Source organism: Podospora pseudopauciseta, chromosome 3 (assembly GCF_035222475.1).
Source record: "Podospora pseudopauciseta strain CBS 411.78 chromosome 3, whole genome shotgun sequence".
NCBI lineage: Eukaryota > Fungi > Ascomycota > Sordariomycetes > Sordariales > Podosporaceae > Podospora > Podospora pseudopauciseta.
The window spans coordinates 1,538,602-1,556,835 of NC_085893.1; the positions used below are offsets into that span (position 1 = coordinate 1,538,602).

General features: G+C 54.0%; 6 protein-coding genes across 6 annotated transcripts; 3 read left to right on the top strand and 3 right to left on the bottom strand.

Moving 5' to 3' along the window:
• Positions 1 to 387: 387 nt before the first annotated feature.
• Positions 388 to 5,516, bottom strand: NMD2 (mRNA decay protein). Its single transcript, XM_062910875.1, has 5 exons — positions 4,517 to 5,516; positions 4,420 to 4,464; positions 1,300 to 4,361; positions 940 to 1,244; positions 388 to 653 (listed from the first exon to the last, which is right to left on the bottom strand). The coding sequence occupies exons 1-5, from the start codon at positions 4,533 to 4,535 to the stop codon at positions 647 to 649; spliced, it is 3,438 nt and encodes a 1,145-aa protein (XP_062766856.1). The 5' UTR covers positions 4,536 to 5,516; the 3' UTR covers positions 388 to 646.
• On the top strand, positions 5,241 to 9,022 carry QC763_304260 (uncharacterized protein). The gene is made up of 2 exons (XM_062910876.1): positions 5,241 to 7,970; positions 8,021 to 9,022. Exons 1-2 carry the CDS (start codon positions 6,029 to 6,031, stop codon positions 8,935 to 8,937), a joined length of 2,859 nt encoding a protein of 952 aa, XP_062766857.1. The 5' UTR covers positions 5,241 to 6,028; the 3' UTR covers positions 8,938 to 9,022.
• NOG1 (Nucleolar GTP-binding protein 1) lies at positions 8,505 to 12,136 on the bottom strand. Its single transcript, XM_062910877.1, has 8 exons — positions 11,724 to 12,136; positions 11,625 to 11,654; positions 11,536 to 11,564; positions 11,351 to 11,387; positions 11,155 to 11,261; positions 9,404 to 11,091; positions 9,012 to 9,337; positions 8,505 to 8,956 (listed from the first exon to the last, which is right to left on the bottom strand). Exons 1-7 carry the CDS (start codon positions 11,753 to 11,755, stop codon positions 9,296 to 9,298), a joined length of 1,965 nt encoding a protein of 654 aa, XP_062766858.1. The 5' UTR covers positions 11,756 to 12,136; the 3' UTR covers positions 8,505 to 8,956; positions 9,012 to 9,295.
• Positions 12,137 to 12,454: 318 nt separating this feature from the next.
• On the top strand, positions 12,455 to 13,144 carry URA5 (orotate phosphoribosyltransferase; the record flags this gene model as incomplete). Its single annotated transcript, XM_062910878.1, has 1 exon — positions 12,455 to 13,144. The coding sequence occupies one exon, from the start codon at positions 12,455 to 12,457 to the stop codon at positions 13,142 to 13,144; it is 690 nt and encodes a 229-aa protein (XP_062766859.1).
• Positions 13,145 to 13,176: 32 nt separating this feature from the next.
• Positions 13,177 to 15,207, bottom strand: QC763_304290 (uncharacterized protein). Its single transcript, XM_062910879.1, has 3 exons — positions 14,127 to 15,207; positions 13,568 to 14,068; positions 13,177 to 13,499 (listed from the first exon to the last, which is right to left on the bottom strand). The coding sequence occupies exons 1-3, from the start codon at positions 14,439 to 14,441 to the stop codon at positions 13,470 to 13,472; spliced, it is 846 nt and encodes a 281-aa protein (XP_062766860.1). The 5' UTR covers positions 14,442 to 15,207; the 3' UTR covers positions 13,177 to 13,469.
• Positions 15,208 to 15,518: 311 nt separating this feature from the next.
• On the top strand, positions 15,519 to 18,234 carry DDI1 (DNA damage-inducible protein 1). Its single transcript, XM_062910880.1, has 3 exons — positions 15,519 to 16,322; positions 16,391 to 17,004; positions 17,069 to 18,234. Coding segments are annotated over exons 1-3 (1,368 nt in total). The 5' UTR covers positions 15,519 to 16,320; the 3' UTR covers positions 17,821 to 18,234.

Genomic DNA, 18,234 nt, shown 5'->3' on the forward strand with positions numbered 1-18,234 from the left:
ACAAACAAGCAAGCAACTTGCGGATGTAAATAAGCAGCAAGCAGTGAGAGACTGAGAACCATCAGTTGGTCAAGTAGGGTTGGATCGACAAGCAATCTGGAAAGTGCCATCATTGTCCTCCACCCCATCTAGCAACCACCCGCAGAAAAACCACCGCAAGCAGTGGCCTCAAGTCCACCCCCCACCACGCCCAGTCTCCTCACAGGAACCAACTCCTACCCCCCATCTCCCTCCTCAAAACCTCCCCTCAGCTGAAACCAACCTTCCCCCATTCTCTTCATCCACAAAACCCCCTTCTGACCATCTCTTGTTTTCGTTTCCTATACACCTCCCTTCCCCCCCCCTTCCCCAGCGACTCGACCCCTAGGATACCCCCATCCCCAATTTTGCCCCCTTAAATCGGCGATAGTTACTCGTCTGCAATCGGGTCAACAACCTTTCTTTGTCGAACCTCCACGATTCCCTCCGTCAGCTTTCTCAACCCCATACCTACCTCAGTAGATCCTCCCATCGGGGGACCGGCAAGTGGTGTCGGTAAAAGAGTACGTCGTCAGGGTCGTCCGTTTGCTCTCAAGTAATAAAGAATGTCTGATAAAAAATGAGCGTTTTAAACAAAGACGCCCAAATTAGTCTTTCGCCGCAAGAATCATGTCCTATCACATTGTATCCGCACCAACGCGGTACTCGTCAGCAAACTGTCTCAATCTCCTTCACTGCTAGTGCCCCCTGCGAATACGACCTCCTTGCTGCTGTCCACCCGGAGTAGAACGCACACGGCGAGCGCCAAAAGTGCGTTTTGTTCCGGCCTGTCCAGAGAATCGGTCGTCCGCAGCAGAAGCAGGGTCGCCACCTTCCGAAGAAGCGCATGCAGCTTGAATGACACTCGCGGGGTTTCGAGCAGACTTGGAGAGGGGGTTTCTTCTTCCGGGGTGTTCATACCAGTCGACGTCGCTGAGTTGGAGCTTGCGGACGCGCTGTCCACCGCGCTCCTTGGCGGCTCTGTTGTCGATGCGGTTGTGGTGGTGATACGAATTGGTTTTCTCGTTGCCTGCACGGTTGTGAATATTGCTGTATAGTTGAAGGGGGTCCCGGAGGGTGGTAGTACCGTCGTTTTCCTCATTCTCGCGGAGATCGTAGTTGAGGACAAGGTTCTTGATGCGCTGCTGTTCCTCCTTGGCTGCCTGGCGTTGGTTGATCAGAGCCACGGCAAAGTTGGAATCAGAAGGCAGTTCAACAGTCCGTGTCTTTTGGTCAAGTTAGTGATGTGTTACTTGGAGGAAGGTCCGGAGAAAAGCTTACCTGTTGACGGTTTCCTTTCTTCGTGAGCAAAGAGAAGGCCATAGTGCCGCCTGGGTTGGTCGTGGCCGCCTCAGCGGGCTCGCCTCCTGTAGCCTCACGGGCTTTCGGGCGGACGGGGAGGGGAATATCAAACTGAGGTTTGCGCTCGAACTTGCGCGCATCCCCAAAGCTTTCAGCCATCATCTTGGCATACTCCCGCTCAAACTCTTCTTCGTATTCAGGGTCGACTTCCTCCTCTTCTCTGGTGACCACAATCTCCTCCTCTTCTTCATATTCGCTGTTGGCATAGGAGCCGTGATGCTCAGATTCCTCGATCTCGCCTTCATCGGAAGCCGCGTCCTCGTCGTCATCATCGTCTTGCTCTCCGGCCTGAAGATCATTGCCATCCTCATCGTCGCTCGACATAGCACTAGTTCTGTCGTCCTGCTCGGCAATCTTGTCCATGCCTGAGGTTTTGTGATCTTGAATGACGGCCAGCCGGAAGACTTCCGAGGCTTCCTCCAAGTTCGAAGCAAGCTTCCACTGAGGGCGAGTGAGCGAGAAGATGTCATGTACCAAAAACTCAATGTCCATCGGCAGGGGGTCCTTGGTGTAGATGTAGTACTGGAAGAAGGAGAGGAAATAATCCAGCTTCTTGCCGGCTGCACCTTTGTTGAAGAACACACCGCAGGTCTCCAGGATTGTCGCAATCAGGCGGATCCGGAAGAAGTCGTCTGGCATGTCAAAGGATACGAGACGGCCGGGGATGGGCGGTCCTCCATGCCCAAAGGTCATGATCTTGTACATGATCTCAAAGATTACAGGATGGTCGAGCATCCTGTAGTTGTACATCTCTGCCAGGTATTTGACTTCGGCAATTCTGCGCTGGTTGAATTCAAAGTTGTTCTGCTCAAGCCCAAACACAACAGATTCGATGACGGTGTCAATAACGCTGATCACGAACTCGTTGTGATAGCGGTGAATAGCGCTCAGAATGACGACGAGAAGATGGATGTTACTGTACTTGACCTTTCCGGGCTTGGAAAGAACCTTGTGAAGGATTGTCACAACCTCCTTTTCTTCCCAGTGAAGCCTGCGGATCTGCCGGACAACCTTGCTGTAGTTGCGCTTGGTCAGATCCGTGTAGACCAGCTTCCGGACAAAGAGCTCGATGGGGGTTCTCTCCTTCTGCTGGATGGCCGGCCGTTGAGGAGGATCGACATAGTACACGGCGTTCTCGACAAGCATGCGCTCGGCTTGTCCAATATGCTGAACAGATTTCTTGCGCTGGAGAGTCTCCAGGAAGGAGGCCATGCGAGGCGACGTCTCTGGGTTGCGGAGCAGGTATCGGCCGCAGTTCTCCAAGAGGTTGCAGATGATCTCGATGTTCATTCGAGAGAAATCATCCAGACTGACCTTGAGGCAATGGAAAACGACGTGTTCAGGGACAATCCCAAACTTGGTCAGTTCGGCTAGATAGCGGATATTGCCAAGTCTGACCTGGCCCAAGAACTCCTTCTCTTTGCGGCGTTGGAGGCTGCGGAACTCGGCATCAAGATAGTCCACAAGACCTTTTGGAATGTCTGGCATGTATTGGCCAAGGGTAGCGACAAGCCTAGACCAGCTGGGAAGGAGATCGCCCCGCCCTTTGGGCACATCTGTGAGGGCCTTGATAAGCCTGTTCCGAGAAGCCTTGGAGTTGAGAAAGCAAAAGTCGATGGCGGTTTGGTCAATGGCATCCTTGCTGGTGAGATCCGGAAGCCGAGCAAGAAGAGCATCAACCTGAGCACCAATGGTCTTGTTCGCAATGGCCATGGACTGCTCATCAACTGCAGCCTCCGCCTGCTTCGCCTCAACCTCGGCCGGATCGATCTTCTTACCGACTTGCTCGTCCTCGGCCTTCTTTTTCTTGACCTCTTCGAGAAGCATGCCGGGAACCTTGCCCTTGAGATCAACCAGGTTTTCGTAAAAGCGACGTTCCTCCTCGTCCTCCCAGATACCGGAGCCATCGCCTTGTCCACGGAGGTACTCTCCCGCCTTTACTATGCCGATCGAGCCGTTCGCGTTTGCGTTGGCGTCATCGCTATCCTTCAACTCGGGCATCTCAGCCCCAATGATTTCGGCGATCACATGGGCGTTGGCCACAAGGCGCTCTTGGGCCTTCACCTGCTTCTCAAAGTTCGCCTGACGGTCCTCAAAGACTTCACCCGATTTCACGTAGGCCTCGGCGTTCTTGCGAGACTGGCTGAAAATGGCCTTTTGATCCCGAACAAGATGGCCCTTGACGTCCTCAAAATATCGCCTGAGGACGTTTCGAAAGCGCTCTTGGAGTTCGGGAGAAGTGAAGGGAGCATCTTCCTCCGTCGTGCCATCCTGCTCTTCGTTTGTCTCGTCCTCTTTGGTGGTGCCATCTTCCCCGACTGTTTTTCGACTATCAGACTTGACTCCCAAAACATCCCAGCTAAAAGCCTTGACGAAAATCACCAGCAGAGGCAAATTTGCATGTTCACGGTCGTGGCCCAGGAGATCCTTCAGAACTTCCAGAGGGAACGGTTCGGCAGCGCCTCCCTTGGCAGCTGCTCGGGACTTGACCTCAGTGGTCTTGCCCGTGGTTCCGTTTGCAGCGTCGTCAGGCCGCTTGATGTCGTCGAGGGTTTTGAGAATGCCTACAAGCCAAAGCTCGGTCACGACGCGCAGGAGAACACGCTGACGGGTCAGACGGTCGCGTTCCTCCTTTTCTTTGGCTTCGGCCGAGAGGGTTTTGAGGAAGCTCTTGTCCGGTGTAGCCATAGCCTTGCCGAGATACCAGCCCAGATACATGGTGAACTCGTCGGGACCGAAGCGCTGATGGAGGGCGCTGACAATTTCGACGCCGGCTTCGATCTCGCCGGGGGATTTGAGTTTGCAAAGGCCTTCGTGGCAGGCGGAGACAATTTCGGAGAGATACTTGGAGAGGCTGACAGTCTTGATCTCCTGGAGAAAGGTGTTCATGGTCGCGGGGCTAATTGCGGTACGGAGACGTTTGATGAAGGCGGTATTCTTCTTCATGGTCGAGTCCAGGGACTTGCCCACGGGAAAGAGATCTGTCACGAGAGTCAGCATCACCAGAGGGGGGCGAGGCTTGTTGTCGAAGCTGCTTACCCTTCTCTCCATTCCAGGCCCTCTGGTTGAGCTCGCGCAGCTCGCCTGAGAGTCGACTGTTAGCTATGACTACCGCAGAGACGATTATAAGACATACGTCTGCGCGCGCGATCCATGATGGGCGAGTGTTGTTGTTGTGTACAAGTAAGAGATTTACGTGGGCGCAATCATTCGTTTTCGTCGACTATGGATCGAGATGCTAAGGGTTCAGAAATCGGAAGCGACAATCCCCGTCAGCTAAGGAAGGCATCGGTGACGCTCGGTGGGAAGGGCCTCTAGAGGCAAGATGGGGATTTGCTCCAGGTCTCTGGCAACTACTACGGTGGGCGCCCAGAGAGGGTGTTTCGTTTTTGCCTTTGCTGAGTGGTGTTGTTTCTGTCTCGAAGTCCAAGGCAAGGAAGCAAGTGTCCGGTGACGGAATACGATATCAATAAAGTCAGTCAGTCAGGCCTGGCTGAATTCCTCAAAGGCTGTAGTTCCACTCCCCCACCAGGATTGGCGCGGCACGCGGTTCTTGGCACTGGGGATCCCCGCTATGTAGTTGGCTTTTCAGCAGCCAGACCAACCTAGTTAACGACATATGATCTTCTCTGAGTTGATTGGGATCCTTATACATCGGTGAGATGGCTAATGTCAGTTGTTTCACTCGAGAATCTGTGACAAGGAGAAGCGGCCTGTCTGTTGCTACCCGTCTTGGTCACGAGTCACTGGGAAAGGGTTAGGGTTTGAGGCCAGCAATCTCGTGTCATGAAATTATTAGATCAGAGTTACGCCAGCCTTAGCCCCTCCAGTATCTGCAAATACGATACTTGATAGGCCACTGCTAGCGATATATATGCAGGAACATTTGTTCTGTCCCTGATAATGTCTTTCTCTGAATAATCCCCAGTCACAGGTTCTGGCCGCCCGTGGCCACCGAACATCCGAACAATCAACAGGTCGGCCCGCATGCTTGGCACGGGGGTCACGGTCCGCTGTGCTCCCCAGCCAGACGTCATGTCTCGGCACCCACTTGACCCCTGTCACGTTTCTCACAGCTCTACCCATATCAAAAGCCTCAAATAGAGACAAAACTCCCGAAAAAAGCGAGTTCTATCTGAGCGTTGGACGATTCGAGTTTACAGTACAAAACAGAAACAGGCACGGGAACCGGCCCCTGCTTTAAATGGATCTGGGCCAGGGCTACCACCAGTCTGAAGTTTGCATCTCCGTCCCATTCCCAAGTGGGCCTCCTTATCAGACGCTCTGATTTGTCCAACGGCGGGCTGCTTGTCAAAGCTTGATAAGAACCTCCCACCCCCGTCTTTGAACTTGTACTCGAGTACAGTATATCCGCGGAAACCACGGGTGCCGATCTAGAAAGGGATGCTCCAAAACGATCAATAAACGGCGCTCGCCTTATCTCTGAGCACTTGCGATGAACACCCGCGGCCACTCGGAGAAGCAAGCGTCAAGCAGATGGCGTAGGTGGCATGGTATGTAGCATACCTACCTTAGGTATATATGAAGCAATCGAACCATTCTCTACGTGTTGGTCCCTCTAGTTCCCTTTGCCATTCTTCAGCATTGTATGTAGTATTATCGTGTTTGTTAGCGTCAGCTGCCCAACATGGAAGTGACTTCAGCTCTTGCTGCCTCTCAGGCGTTCACCAAGTCCCCTCTCAGCTTCCAACAACAAAAGCCCACTGAAGATGGTATCCCACGAAGCTTCTATGAGCTCGAGAAGCCATTGATTACCAACCTCGACGATATCGACTCCCAATCCAGCACATCACAGTCTTCCTCAGAGCAGGACCAAGATCAACAATCCTCATCATCACAGTCATCACCACCGACGGAAGACCAGCCGCCTCTTTCGGACTTTGAGAAAGCCCTTCTTCACCCACAGCCAACTTCGGCACCATATCCATTGCCGCCAGCTCCCACTCCGATCTCAGTGCTGCCTCTTGATCTCAAGACACCAGACAGCTTTGTCCCAAGAGACCCTGCCCTTATCAGGCTGACAGGCGTCCACCCCTTCAACGTCGAGGCCCCTCTCACGCCTTTATACGACCAGGGGTTCCTCACTACCCTCAATCTTCACTATGTTCGCAACCACGGACCGGTTCCTCAGGTTCACGATGCCGACGCTCTATCATGGTCTTTCACCATCGAAGGCCTCTGCTCTTCACCAATCACCCTCACTTTGGCAGATCTCATCTCCTCCCGTTTCGAAGATGAAGTCGTCTCCTACCCAGTAACACTAGTCTGCGCTGGTAACCGCCGTAAAGAACAGAACCAGGTCCGCAAATCCAAAGGCTTCTCGTGGGGCGCCGCCGGCCTTTCAACATCTCTCTGGACCGGTCTACCACTCGGCCACCTCCTTTCCCTTGCCGGCGTCAACACTCGCAAGGGGAAATTTGTGCACTTTGAGGGCGCTGATGCCCTCCCCAACGGCTACTACGGGACGTCAGTGAAGCTGAGCCATGCCATGGACCCAGAAAGAGGCATGATGATCTCCTGGCTGATGAACGGTCTCCCTCTCCACCCCGACCACGGCAAGCCCCTTCGAGTGATCATCCCGGGTATGATTGGTGGGAGAAGCGTGAAATGGCTCAAGAAGATGATCATCAGCGACAAACCCTCGGAGAACTGGTATCACATCTACGACAACCGCGTCCTGCCCACCACAATCAGCCCCGAAGAAAGCGGCAACGGGACAGAAGAGATGGTCCAAATCTGGAAAGATGAGCGGTACGCCATCTACGACCTAAACACCAACTCGGCCGTCGTGTACCCCCAACACGAAGAAACCGTCCAAATCCAAGACGGAGCCACCTACGAGCTCAAAGGCTACGCCTACGCCGGCGGCGGCAAAAGAGTCACCCGCATGGAGATTTCCCTGGATCAAGGCAAGACCTGGCTTTTGGGCAACATCTCTTACCCCGAAGACCTCTACCGCACCGAGACAGAAAGCCGCATCTACGGCGGCCGTCTCGACCTCTCCCAAAACGGGCGCGACGCCTCCTTCTGCTGGTGTTTCTGGTCTCTCGCTCTCCCTGTCGGCACCCTCGCCGGGGCGTCTGACATTGTCGTCCGCGCCATGGACGAGGCGATGATGGTCCAGCCTAGGGACATGTACTGGTCGGTCCTGGGGATGATGAACAACCCCTGGTTCCGCGTCGTCATCCACCACGACACGACCTCCAACACCCTCCGGTTTGAACACCCAACCCAACCCGCCCTCCAACCCGGAGGCTGGATGGAACGGGTGAAAAGGTCAGGCGGCGACCTCACAAACGGCTTTTGGGGCGAGCGCCAAGCGGGCGGCGAAACCCTCACCAACCCTATAACCTCCCCACCAGAGAAGGAAATCCCCCTGACAAACCCCGCCATCTCCCGCGAGGTTTCTCTAGAAGAGCTTCGCTCTCACGACAGCGAAGCCTCCCCTTGGTTTGTTCTGAACGGGGAAGTCTACGATGGCACCGCCTTTCTCGAAGGCCACCCCGGCGGCGCCGCCTCCATAATCAACGCCGCAGCTCAGGATATATCAGATGAATTCCTCGCCATCCGTAAGCCCCCCTTCCCTTCCCTCTCATCCCCCCTCACTAACCCTCTCTAGACAGCGAAAACGCCAAAGCAATGATGCCCCGATACCACATCGGCACCCTCCCCCCCTCCTCCCTCCCCCTCCTCTCCCTCCCCACCCCATCCTCCCCCCCTGCCACCCCCCGCCCCTCGTTCCTCCACCCCAAACAATGGCTCCCCGCCACTTTAATCTCCAAAACAAAAGTATCCCCCAACACCAAAATCTTCACTTTCACCCTCCAACACGCAACCCAAACCCTCGGCCTCCCCGTTGGCCAACACCTCCTCGTCCGCCTTTCCTCCCCAGAAACAATAATAAGAGCCTACACCCCCATCTCCCCCGGCTCCCTCCCCACCGGAACCCTCTCCCTCCTCATAAAAATCTACCCCCCCTCCCCCGATTCCCCCTCTAGCGGAGGGAAAATGACGCTCGCCCTCGACGCCCTCCCCCTCCACTCCCCGGTGGAATTCAAAGGCCCGGTCGGCAAGTTTCTCTACTTATCCCCCGGGCTATGTTCCGTAAACTCCAAGCAGCGAAACGTCACCAAGCTGGTCATGATCTGCGCCGGGAGCGGCATCACCCCCATCTTCCAGGTCCTCCGCGCAATCCTCTCCTCCCCCCCCTCCCTCGACCCAACAAAATGTCTTGTCCTCGACGGCAACAGGGTAGAAGAAGATATCTTGTGCAGAGACGAGCTCGACGCCATGGCAAGGGGCAATAAGGAGAGGATGGAATTGGTATACAGCCTCAGCCGCCCCCAGGCCTCCTGGCAAGGCAGAAAAGGGAGGATGGACCGCCCGTTCTTCGAATCCGCCGTCGGAAAGCCAGATCCAGAAGGGAAAACGCTGGTGTTGGTTTGCGGGCCTGAGGGGTTGGAAAGGGCGATAAGAGAAACATTCACCGGAAGGGGCGGGTTGGGCTGGGACGAGGGGGATGTCGTCTTCTTTTGAGAAACACACATCTATGTATCTTGTGAAATTAGCACGAGTTTCGGTGTACAAAAAGCTTGACTTAATCAACATACCTTATTTTCACCCCACTTCCCCTTCCTTCAACAGATGAACTAGCAATTAAAACAAGATCCCGCCAACCTCACATACGGTCCAAAAATGACACAAACAATTGATTTTCACATTACTCCAATGCGCCAAATGTGCAAAGACAGAAAACATAAACAGTATGAGCAGACCACAACCATGGGTAACAATAAAGCCTCTTGATATAACCTTCTTTTGGTTCCCTTCCTCCCAATTTTCCCCGGCCAGACCTCTAACGAATTCCAACAACAACCACAAAAACCACCGCCGCTTAACGACTACTGGTCTTGCCGATTGTGCGCTTGCCAGAAAACTAAAGCACGCATTAGCATACCAATTCGACAGCGATAAGACAGAGAAAGAAAAAAAAAAAACTCACCAGATGCTTGGGCATGGTAGCACCAATATGCCTATCAGCCTCACCCTGTCTCGCCATGCGGTTCATCTTGCGCTGAGCAAGCTTGGCCTGCCTCTCCACCTTTGTCCGCACAAGCTCGTCTGTGACACCATCCTCGCGACGGTTCGTCGCCATGACGGACCTGTCACGGGGTCTGCTCTGGCTGCGGAGTCTGTCTCTCGCCGAAGGAGCATTGTCAACATCCATGGCATCTGGGTCAACAGTGCCGGTTCTGGAGCGGGCACCAACTGATCTGCCACGGGTCTCACGAACGGCCGCGCGACCACGGAGGTCAATCTCCTGGGTATCAACACCCAATTGGTCAAGGTGGTCCTCGAGCTGAGAGAACGACTTCTTGAGCGACTTGCGAGGGATCATGGCGCGGTTCTTGAGAGACTTGCGCATCTTGGCCTCGTTGCGGATGAGCTTGTGCTTCTCACGGATCAACTCGGCCTTCTGGAGAATCTCCTCCTCAGACTCATCGCCAACATCCGAGTCGGACTTGTAGAAGCCCTCCTTCTCGAGACGCTCCTCCTCCTCCTCGAGCGCGGCAAGCTTGGCGTCGATATCTGGGTCGACATAGTCGTAGACGTTTTTGCCATCATAAATCTCGGGGATCTTGTCGTACTTCCATTCTGGGTTGGCGAGGAGATAATCCCTCTTGAGATCGACGTTGAACACACCGGCACCACCATTCTCGAACTCCTCGTCGCGAGCCAACCTTCTTCTTTCGGGGTCGTTCTTGTCGTACTTCTTCATGTTCTTGATGGCTTCTGGGACAAAAGTCTCGCGAGTAACACCACCCATAGGCTGGGCAACGTGAATACGGGCCATAACCTCGGTGAGGCGAGAGCCCATGTTGCCGCTGCTGCCAGTGCCAGCCTTCAACTTTTGAGAGACACGCTCGGCGAGGAGACGCTCGCAAACGTGGTTCTTGACGTCCTGAACACCCTCCTGGGTGGCGCACGAAGCACGGAGAAGCTCGACATCGCCAGACTTGACGAGGTCGTTGAGCTCGGCCTGCATCTCTGGTTCCAACTCCTCAAATTTCTTCACATCCATCTTGTTCAAGACGACAAAGACCATCTTGTTGGCGAAAAGGGGCTTGATCGACTTGAAGAGGTTGATTTGCGCCTTCAATGAGTAACCGCACTGCTCGCTGATGTCGATGAAGAAGCAAATGGCGGCTCTGAGATGGGCAAGGGCGGTAACGGACTGCATTTCGATGGTGTTCATTTCCTCGAGGGGGTGGTCGAGAATACCGGGGGTGTCGATTACTTGATAGCGGAGGTACTTGTAGTCAAGATGACCGACGAACAAGCTCTTGGTTGTGAAAGCATAGGGCTCAACGGGGGTATCGGCCCTGGTGACGGAGCTGACGAACGAACTCTTGCCGACGTTGGGGAAACCGGCAACGAGGAGAGTACGGGTGGTGGGGTTGATGTCGGGCAATCTGGCCAAATGCTGTCTGACCTGGTCGAGATAGGCGAGAGGGTCTTTTAGCCTCTTGATGAGAGTGGCCATACGACCGAGAGCGGCCCTCTTGAGCTGCTTGCACTGGTACAAACTCTGAGAGTACTTGAGGAGACGGACGTAGTCGCGCGAGATGGTCTCGATCAAGTGCTTGGCTGTCGAGACCTGGCCGAGGGCCACCTTGAAATGGTCGGCATCTGTTGAACCAAATCGTCAGCACCCTTCCGAGCTTCACCTCCTCCAAATCCAGCAAAACGCACCATAGAGAATATTCATCAAGTCGCGGTGGAAGGGATGCTGATCCGTGAGGATGGGAAAGCTGGAAACAATGGCACCGAACTTTTCGCTGCATGTTTCCTGTGTGAACCTGGGGTTGAAGGTTAGCGTTCCGTTCGAGATTGTCGTCGACTTCGAAGTGGTATGCGACGATGGAGAGGCATCGCGAGGTGTACTGACTTGACCTTGCGGGTATAGAAGGCGCGAATTCTGCTGACTGTAGGCGCATGGTGTTAGCAAACTGTTGATCCCATTGTCCTCATCGTTGTCCAGGTTCTACGTACTCTTGAAGCCAGCACGGACTTGATTGCGATTTTCGAGTCAGCAACAGTGTTCCTACAAGCAGTCCTATTCGATGTACGCACTCTGAGTGGGCAATCTCCTCTGTGTCCGCCTGTGATACTGTTAGCATCACCCATCCCAGTCCTGAGGGTCGAAAATATCTTCAACTTACGAGAGGATGATATCAATAAACTCCTGCGCCCTGCATCCCGCAAAAAGAATCAGTCAATTTTGTCCCAGCGTCGTCCTTGTTGAAATCGAATATCCTTACGTAGGCACGGGCGCAATATCCTTCCACGTCATGTCGGGCAACTGTCTTGTCTGTCGTTGTCCGGGGAAGTGATAAGGTGGTGTGGTGGTGGTGGGTGAGGTTTGGGGGGTGGGCGTGGGTGAAGAAGGCGAAAAAGAGTATCGCAGCGTCCTAGCGGGGCGGTGTCGATTTGGCCGACCGCAGAACTTGCCTCGAAATATTTTTTTCCAGCCCGCAGAAGATTTTTGATAAGATAAGAAAGCGGTGTGTGTGGGAATGCCAGGCGAGTGGGGCTGGTGCCAAGATGTCAGTGGGGTTCAAGCTGGTCAGCAAGGTACCGGGGCCACATTGAACACAACGGCTGGACCCTTGAACGGGTTGCTCCTTGCCATCTCAAGAATATTGAAAGGATTGTTTCCTAAGGTGTTGTCGACGACAGAAAGCTAAGGTATAGCTCCTGAGCTCCCAACTAGCTATAACTGAGCCCTGATATTGCCAAACATCATACAGTAGAATAATTGACACCATACCAATGTGCACTTACACCCCCTTCCAGCCCCGCCTGTCGGCACGAAAAGCTGCCAATTACCCCACCATGCATCCCGCGATCAAAAAATCCAATCTTTTTCATGGCGGGGCAACCCATATGCGCCTCGACGACGGTTAAGCCATAACTTCGATAACCACTCCCAAAATACCATCTTGCTTCCACTTCAACCCCCTTTGATACCCCAATCCCACCACCGCCCACCATGTCCGAGCTCCCCCAATACAAAAAGGACTTCCTCAAATCCGCCATCGACGGCAACATCCTCAAATTCGGCTCCTTCCTCCTCAAATCAGGCCGCACCTCCCCCTACTTCTTCAACGCCGGCGACTTCTACCGCGCCGACCTCCTGAACTCCATCTCCACCGCCTACGCCCTCACAATCGACTCTCTCCCCATCCAGTACGACATCATCTTCGGCCCCGCCTACAAGGGCATCCCCCTCGCCACCGCCGCCACCATCAAGCTCGGCCAGATAAACCCCGACAAGTACGCCTCGGTCGAGTACTCGTTCGACCGCAAGGAGGCCAAGGACCACGGCGAGGGCGGCAACATCGTCGGCGCCCCCTTGAAGGGAAAGAGAGTCCTCATCGTGGACGATGTCATCACCGCTGGCACCGCCAAGAGGGAGGCCATCGCCAAGATTGAGAAGGAGGGCGGCATCGTAGCTGGCATCGTTGTTGCGCTGGACAGGATGGAGAAACTTCCGGCCAAGGATGGGGATGATTCCAAGCCTGGGCCGTCTGCGCTGGGCGAGTTGAAGAAGGAGTACAACCTGCCAATTTATGCCATTTTGACATTGGATGATATTATTGAGGGGATCAAGGGCTTGGTTGGAGAGGAGGATATCAAGCGGACTGAGGAGTATAGGGAGAAGTACAAGGCTACTGACTAAAGTGCCTGTGAAAAAAGGAAATGAAAAAATATGGCAGAGATAGGCTTCTAGATCAAGATGAGGGGATGCCGGTCATCTCTAATGGGACTTCTGAGGACTGCGTCGAAGCTGTCTGATCCTGGAATCGAGTCACTATGCCCGTGCAACAGCAAGGTACTCCTCACACGAAAGTCACCATGTTTTCGACATCAGCAGTTACATATCCCCTGTCTATTTCAAAAAGGAGGTCCAAGTTGGTTCGGATCTCCCTATTCTGCTGCTCGGAATCCATGTCCAGTCGCTGCCTCGTATAGCAGTGTGTTGCCATCGGAAGATATCAGAAACACTACTCTGGTTTCCCAGAAAGATCAAACACCTGGAAAAACAACTTCGTTAGCCCTCCACAACACCTCTCTCATGAAATCACACCAGCAAAGCACTCACCATATCATTCCACCCCCCACCCCCAAACTGCGCCTTGCTTGGCCCCAGGTTCTTGTACCCAAACCTCTCATAATATCCCACCAGATAATCCTGGCAAATCAATCCCACCCCCTCCCCCAGCCCCATACCCTTCACCTGCTGCAAATACGCCTTCATGATCATCTTGCCTATCCCGCATCCCTGAAGTCCAGGCAAAACAGCAAGTGAATGCAGCGCCACCAGCCCCCCCGTCTCCTGATGGCCCACCTCGGCAGACTTCCCTTGTCGTGTCCGCCAGTCTTTGGGGTAGTCCATATCAGCGTCACTGACGACTTTGCCAGTCCCACGAGTGGAGACGATATGCGCCAGTAGCACCGACACGGCGCCATCAGCCCGGTCGGTTTCCACCGGGCGGGCGGTGGAAAGGGTGGGGAGCTTGCAGGAGGAGGGAAGCTGGGAGGGGATGACGGTGCAGAAAACGCCGAGGGAGAGTTCGGGGCAGGTGGTGAGGCGGTATTCGAACTGGGAAGGATGTTAGCAAAGCCTCATTGATATGTTGAGAAAGAACCATGGGTTTTACCTTCTCAGGGGACGCCCTATGGTCAGGGTTGGGGAATGCGGCGTTCTCCAATTGCACGCATGACGGTGCGTCAGAGACGGTCAGGGGTCTGATGTTTGGGAAAAAGGGGAACGGAAGCGCCTTCTGAAGCCTCGACTCAGGAGAGTCTTTCTCTGCTCGTCGCTTCTGACTGAGTGTCTTTTGCAGTTGGGCAAAGTCCCCGTCGGCATCGGAGGACTCGTCAATGGCTTGGTCTCCATCGACGGGGCCTGGGCTGGCTGTGGTTGGAGGGTTGACGTCCTCCCTCGCTGGCTGTTGTTCAATTTGGGAGACCATGTTTGAAAACGGAATGCTGTGCTGTGTCGTGTGCCGCTGTGCTAGCTACACAGTGAAGTCTGCGGTGAAATATGAATAAGAAAATCCAATATTACAACCACGTGGTCAAGTCAAGGCCAGTGACACCCGAAATGACTTGTGATGATGATAAACACAATGGAGAGATGATCGGCTAGGTATTCAAAAGATATCAGACTTGATGCCTCGAGGTTGTAAGGTGGAAACGGTCAAGAACCGAGCGAAGCAACGTTGTATCACCGGCACTCTTTACCACCAGGCTGGGAAGAAGGTACGAAGGCCAAGCGTCAACGGAGCAGTATGGGTGCCCAAACTCACTTCCACAAACCAGTCATGAGGTCCCCAAATGTCTAAGCTGCAGATCCACCCTGCGAGGGGGAACTTGCAAAAGGGAACGACAAAGACGCCTTTGCCCCTCGGTCAGTGGAATTTTGCTGTCATTCGCCTGTCAAACAGGACCCCTGGTGGACCCTGACGTTTGCAGGTGTCAATATCCAACGTTGGCGGCGCCGATCAGAACGACAACGGTGTGACGGCGTGGTCAAGGGATGCCGGCAGGCACTCCGTGACTTACCCCGCCCCCTCCATCTCCGTGAAATATCCACAGCGCCAAACAGGGGTCGGGCTGACGTCACCGATAAGCTTCTGAGATGGTGAGATCCTGAGACAGCCTTTTGAGGCGATCTCTTTCCCAGCTGGCTCAAGAGGGAGATCGAGAAGATGTAGTCGTCTGTGCGAAAAACAATTCTCACTGAGAATCTGACAAAAAAGAGAAAGGGTGTAGGAGTCATGCAGAGCGCTGCATGCAAGAGATAAAAAAGAGTCAGTCGTCCCGTCTCTAGGTGTCCCAACATGTTGTGATCTATCAAGCGAGCCAATACCGGACGGAGCGCCTTGCATCCAGCTCTGCTGCAATCGATGCATACATGGGGGGTCAACTGATCCCTTGATGCATGTATTCGATGCCCTTGTCGCCCGGTTGAAGAGCCCCCAGCTTGCGAGGGTGAAAAGTTCATCCCAACGCTGAAGCCTGCAAGTTGTTGCTGATGGTCAGTCATGAACAGCATCCATGATGCCTAGACGAGACAGCAGCGCGTGTCATACGGACGGCCTTTCGCTCGGCATTGGATTCCAATGTACACCGCTACACTGACTGTTCAGTGCCTGAGAAAACCTGGCCATGTGTCCACCCGGGGAAGCTTGCCTGCTGCATAGCAGAACCTCGATGGGCTTCCAATAACTTCCATCTCTCAGCTCAGCAGCAGAGGTAGGATGCTAAGGCAGGTCGACAACGCTACTGCGGCTTCAGGGGCATGAAGCACTGCTTGCGAAGCTTAAATGCATCTTAGTGTGTTAAAAGTGTACAGCCGCATAGATATGGCCATCTGTGTCGGTTGGTGATTGGTGATTGTAAAAACTGGAAATGGCGTAAAAAGGTTGAAGGGAACTCTGGAAGTCTCAGGTCGTCTTCCGTGTCTCTACCCCACGCTCCCCAAGCTAGCAAAAGGTCTGGACCCTCCAATCAGGTATCTTAGGGAGCCTACGCCCCCCTGGTTCTAGCTACCCGTCCAAGGCTTTAGCGGTGCCTTTCTCGGAAAGGAAACTGGAGCCCCTCCGTCACCGACTTAGCTTGAGACCTTACCTCGGGCTGCCCCTCGTGCCACAGCATACAACAAAGCTTGACTGTTGACAAACACAACACCCACCGCCTCGACTGACTTTTCCTCTCTACGAAACTTGAAATTTTTACTTTTAGATTCTCTTCCGGCGGCATTGATCCCAACGCTTGCAACCACTCGTACTTGTTTCGTCTAGTTCCACTACCATCGACGCTCTCTCCGCTTGCGCCAGACTCGACAACATGTAAGTCGATTCTTTTTACCTTTTATCACGTCAAACGCTCCTGGTGACAGGTTACTCACGAACACCAGGCGCATCACGCTCACAATCACAAACGCCGAAACCCAGGCGGACGACCAGGACCTCCTGTCTCTGGACGTCTACCCGGAGATGACCATCGAGACCCTCCGAAGCTCGATCCAAGTCGAAACCGGCCACCCCTCCACCTCCCAACACCTGTACCATAATGGCAAGCTCATCAACGACAATTCCAAGACACTGGCCGAATTGAACGTCGACGATGGCGACATGATGGCCCTCCACGTTCGCGACATCCGTGGTAGCACCGGAATCCCAACAGGACAGGGGGAAGCAGGACCGTCTCGTCAGCAAGCGCAGGCGCCTTCAGGAGCACAGGACCCCGAGACCGTCCGTCTTCAGATTCTGGGCAACCCAGCTCTTCGGCGAGAGGTGGAGAACTCATCACCACAGTGGGCTGGTGCGCTGGACGATCCGGTCAGGTTCGCCCAAATCTTCAACAGCCAGTATGATGTTGAGAGGCGGGAGCGGGCTGAGCGCCACCGGATGATTGCGAGGCTGAATGAGGATCCGTTTGATGTGGAAGCTCAAAGGAAGATCGAAGAAATGATCCGGCAAGAGCGTGTCATGGAGAACCTTCAAAATGCCATTGAGCATAATCCCGAGGGTAGGTTCCTTTGACTATCTGTACCAGCGGTTCTTACAAGAGCACCTCTCTAACAAAATGTCAGTTTTCGGTTATGTGCATATGCTGTACCTCGACGTCGAGGTCAACGGGCACAAGGTCAAGGCTCTTGTTGACTCTGGCGCTCAGGCCACTATCATGAGCCCGAGTTGTGCTGAAGCCTGCGGTATCATGAGGCTGGTTGACAGGCGGTTTGCTGGTATCGCTAAGGGTGTCGGGACAGCCAACATTCTCGGCCGTGTCCACTCGGCCCAAATAAAGATTGGCCCTCTCTTTCTTCCCTGCAGCTTCACAGTCATGGAGGGTAAGACGGTGGAGCTCCTGCTCGGCTTGGACATGTTGAAGCGTTATCAGGCTTGCATCGACCTGGCCAAGAACGCGCTGGTCATCCAGGGGGAGGTTGTGCCCTTCTTGGGAGAGGCTGACATCCCGAGGGATGTTGAGGAGCAAGTACAAAAAGAGCCAACTGCTCCCGGTCCCGCCGGTACTACGATCGGCCAACGGACCGGAGCTGTCACTGCCCCAGGTGCTCCGGCTCCTGGTTCACCAGTCCCTCAGGCTGAGGCACCACCTGCTGCTCCCGCCGCAGTGCCCGTTCAAACCTCCCGGCCTCAGCCACAGCAGCAACAGCCATCACCACAACAACAACAGCAGCAGCAGCAGCAAACTTCGCGATTCCCCCGGGAGCATATCGAGCAGCTCAAGGCTCTGGGGGCCTCGGAGCAGCAGGCTATTCAAGCCTTGGAGGCTACTGGTGGTAATGTTGAGTATGCTGCCAGCTTGATTTTCGAGGCTTAAGAGGGATTATGGGATCTGGTGCCATGCCGAACTCCTGGATCGTTGGCGCAAAGCTTTCGTAGGTAGCATAGCGTGTTTTTTTGAACTTGCGCTCGGTTTGTGATAGATGTTTCGGACCTACGTGGGTTTTTTTTTTTGCTGGAATTATACACACAAAAACAAGACGGGAAAAGAGAGAAAAGTCCTCTTTAGAATTGGGGGTCAGGGAAGTAGCGTTTGGGCAGGAATTGATGAGCTTGTGTGTGCCAACCTATCTATCTACCGAACTTCACGTCGAGCCTCACAAGGTCAAACAACGCTCATTCATATCTAAACCCCGTTTGTTTTCTCTTACTGGATCCCATAATTTGACGTATCTTGCCGTACCTAATTGCCCTTGCTTTTATCTACCACTACCATCACCCCCATGCATAC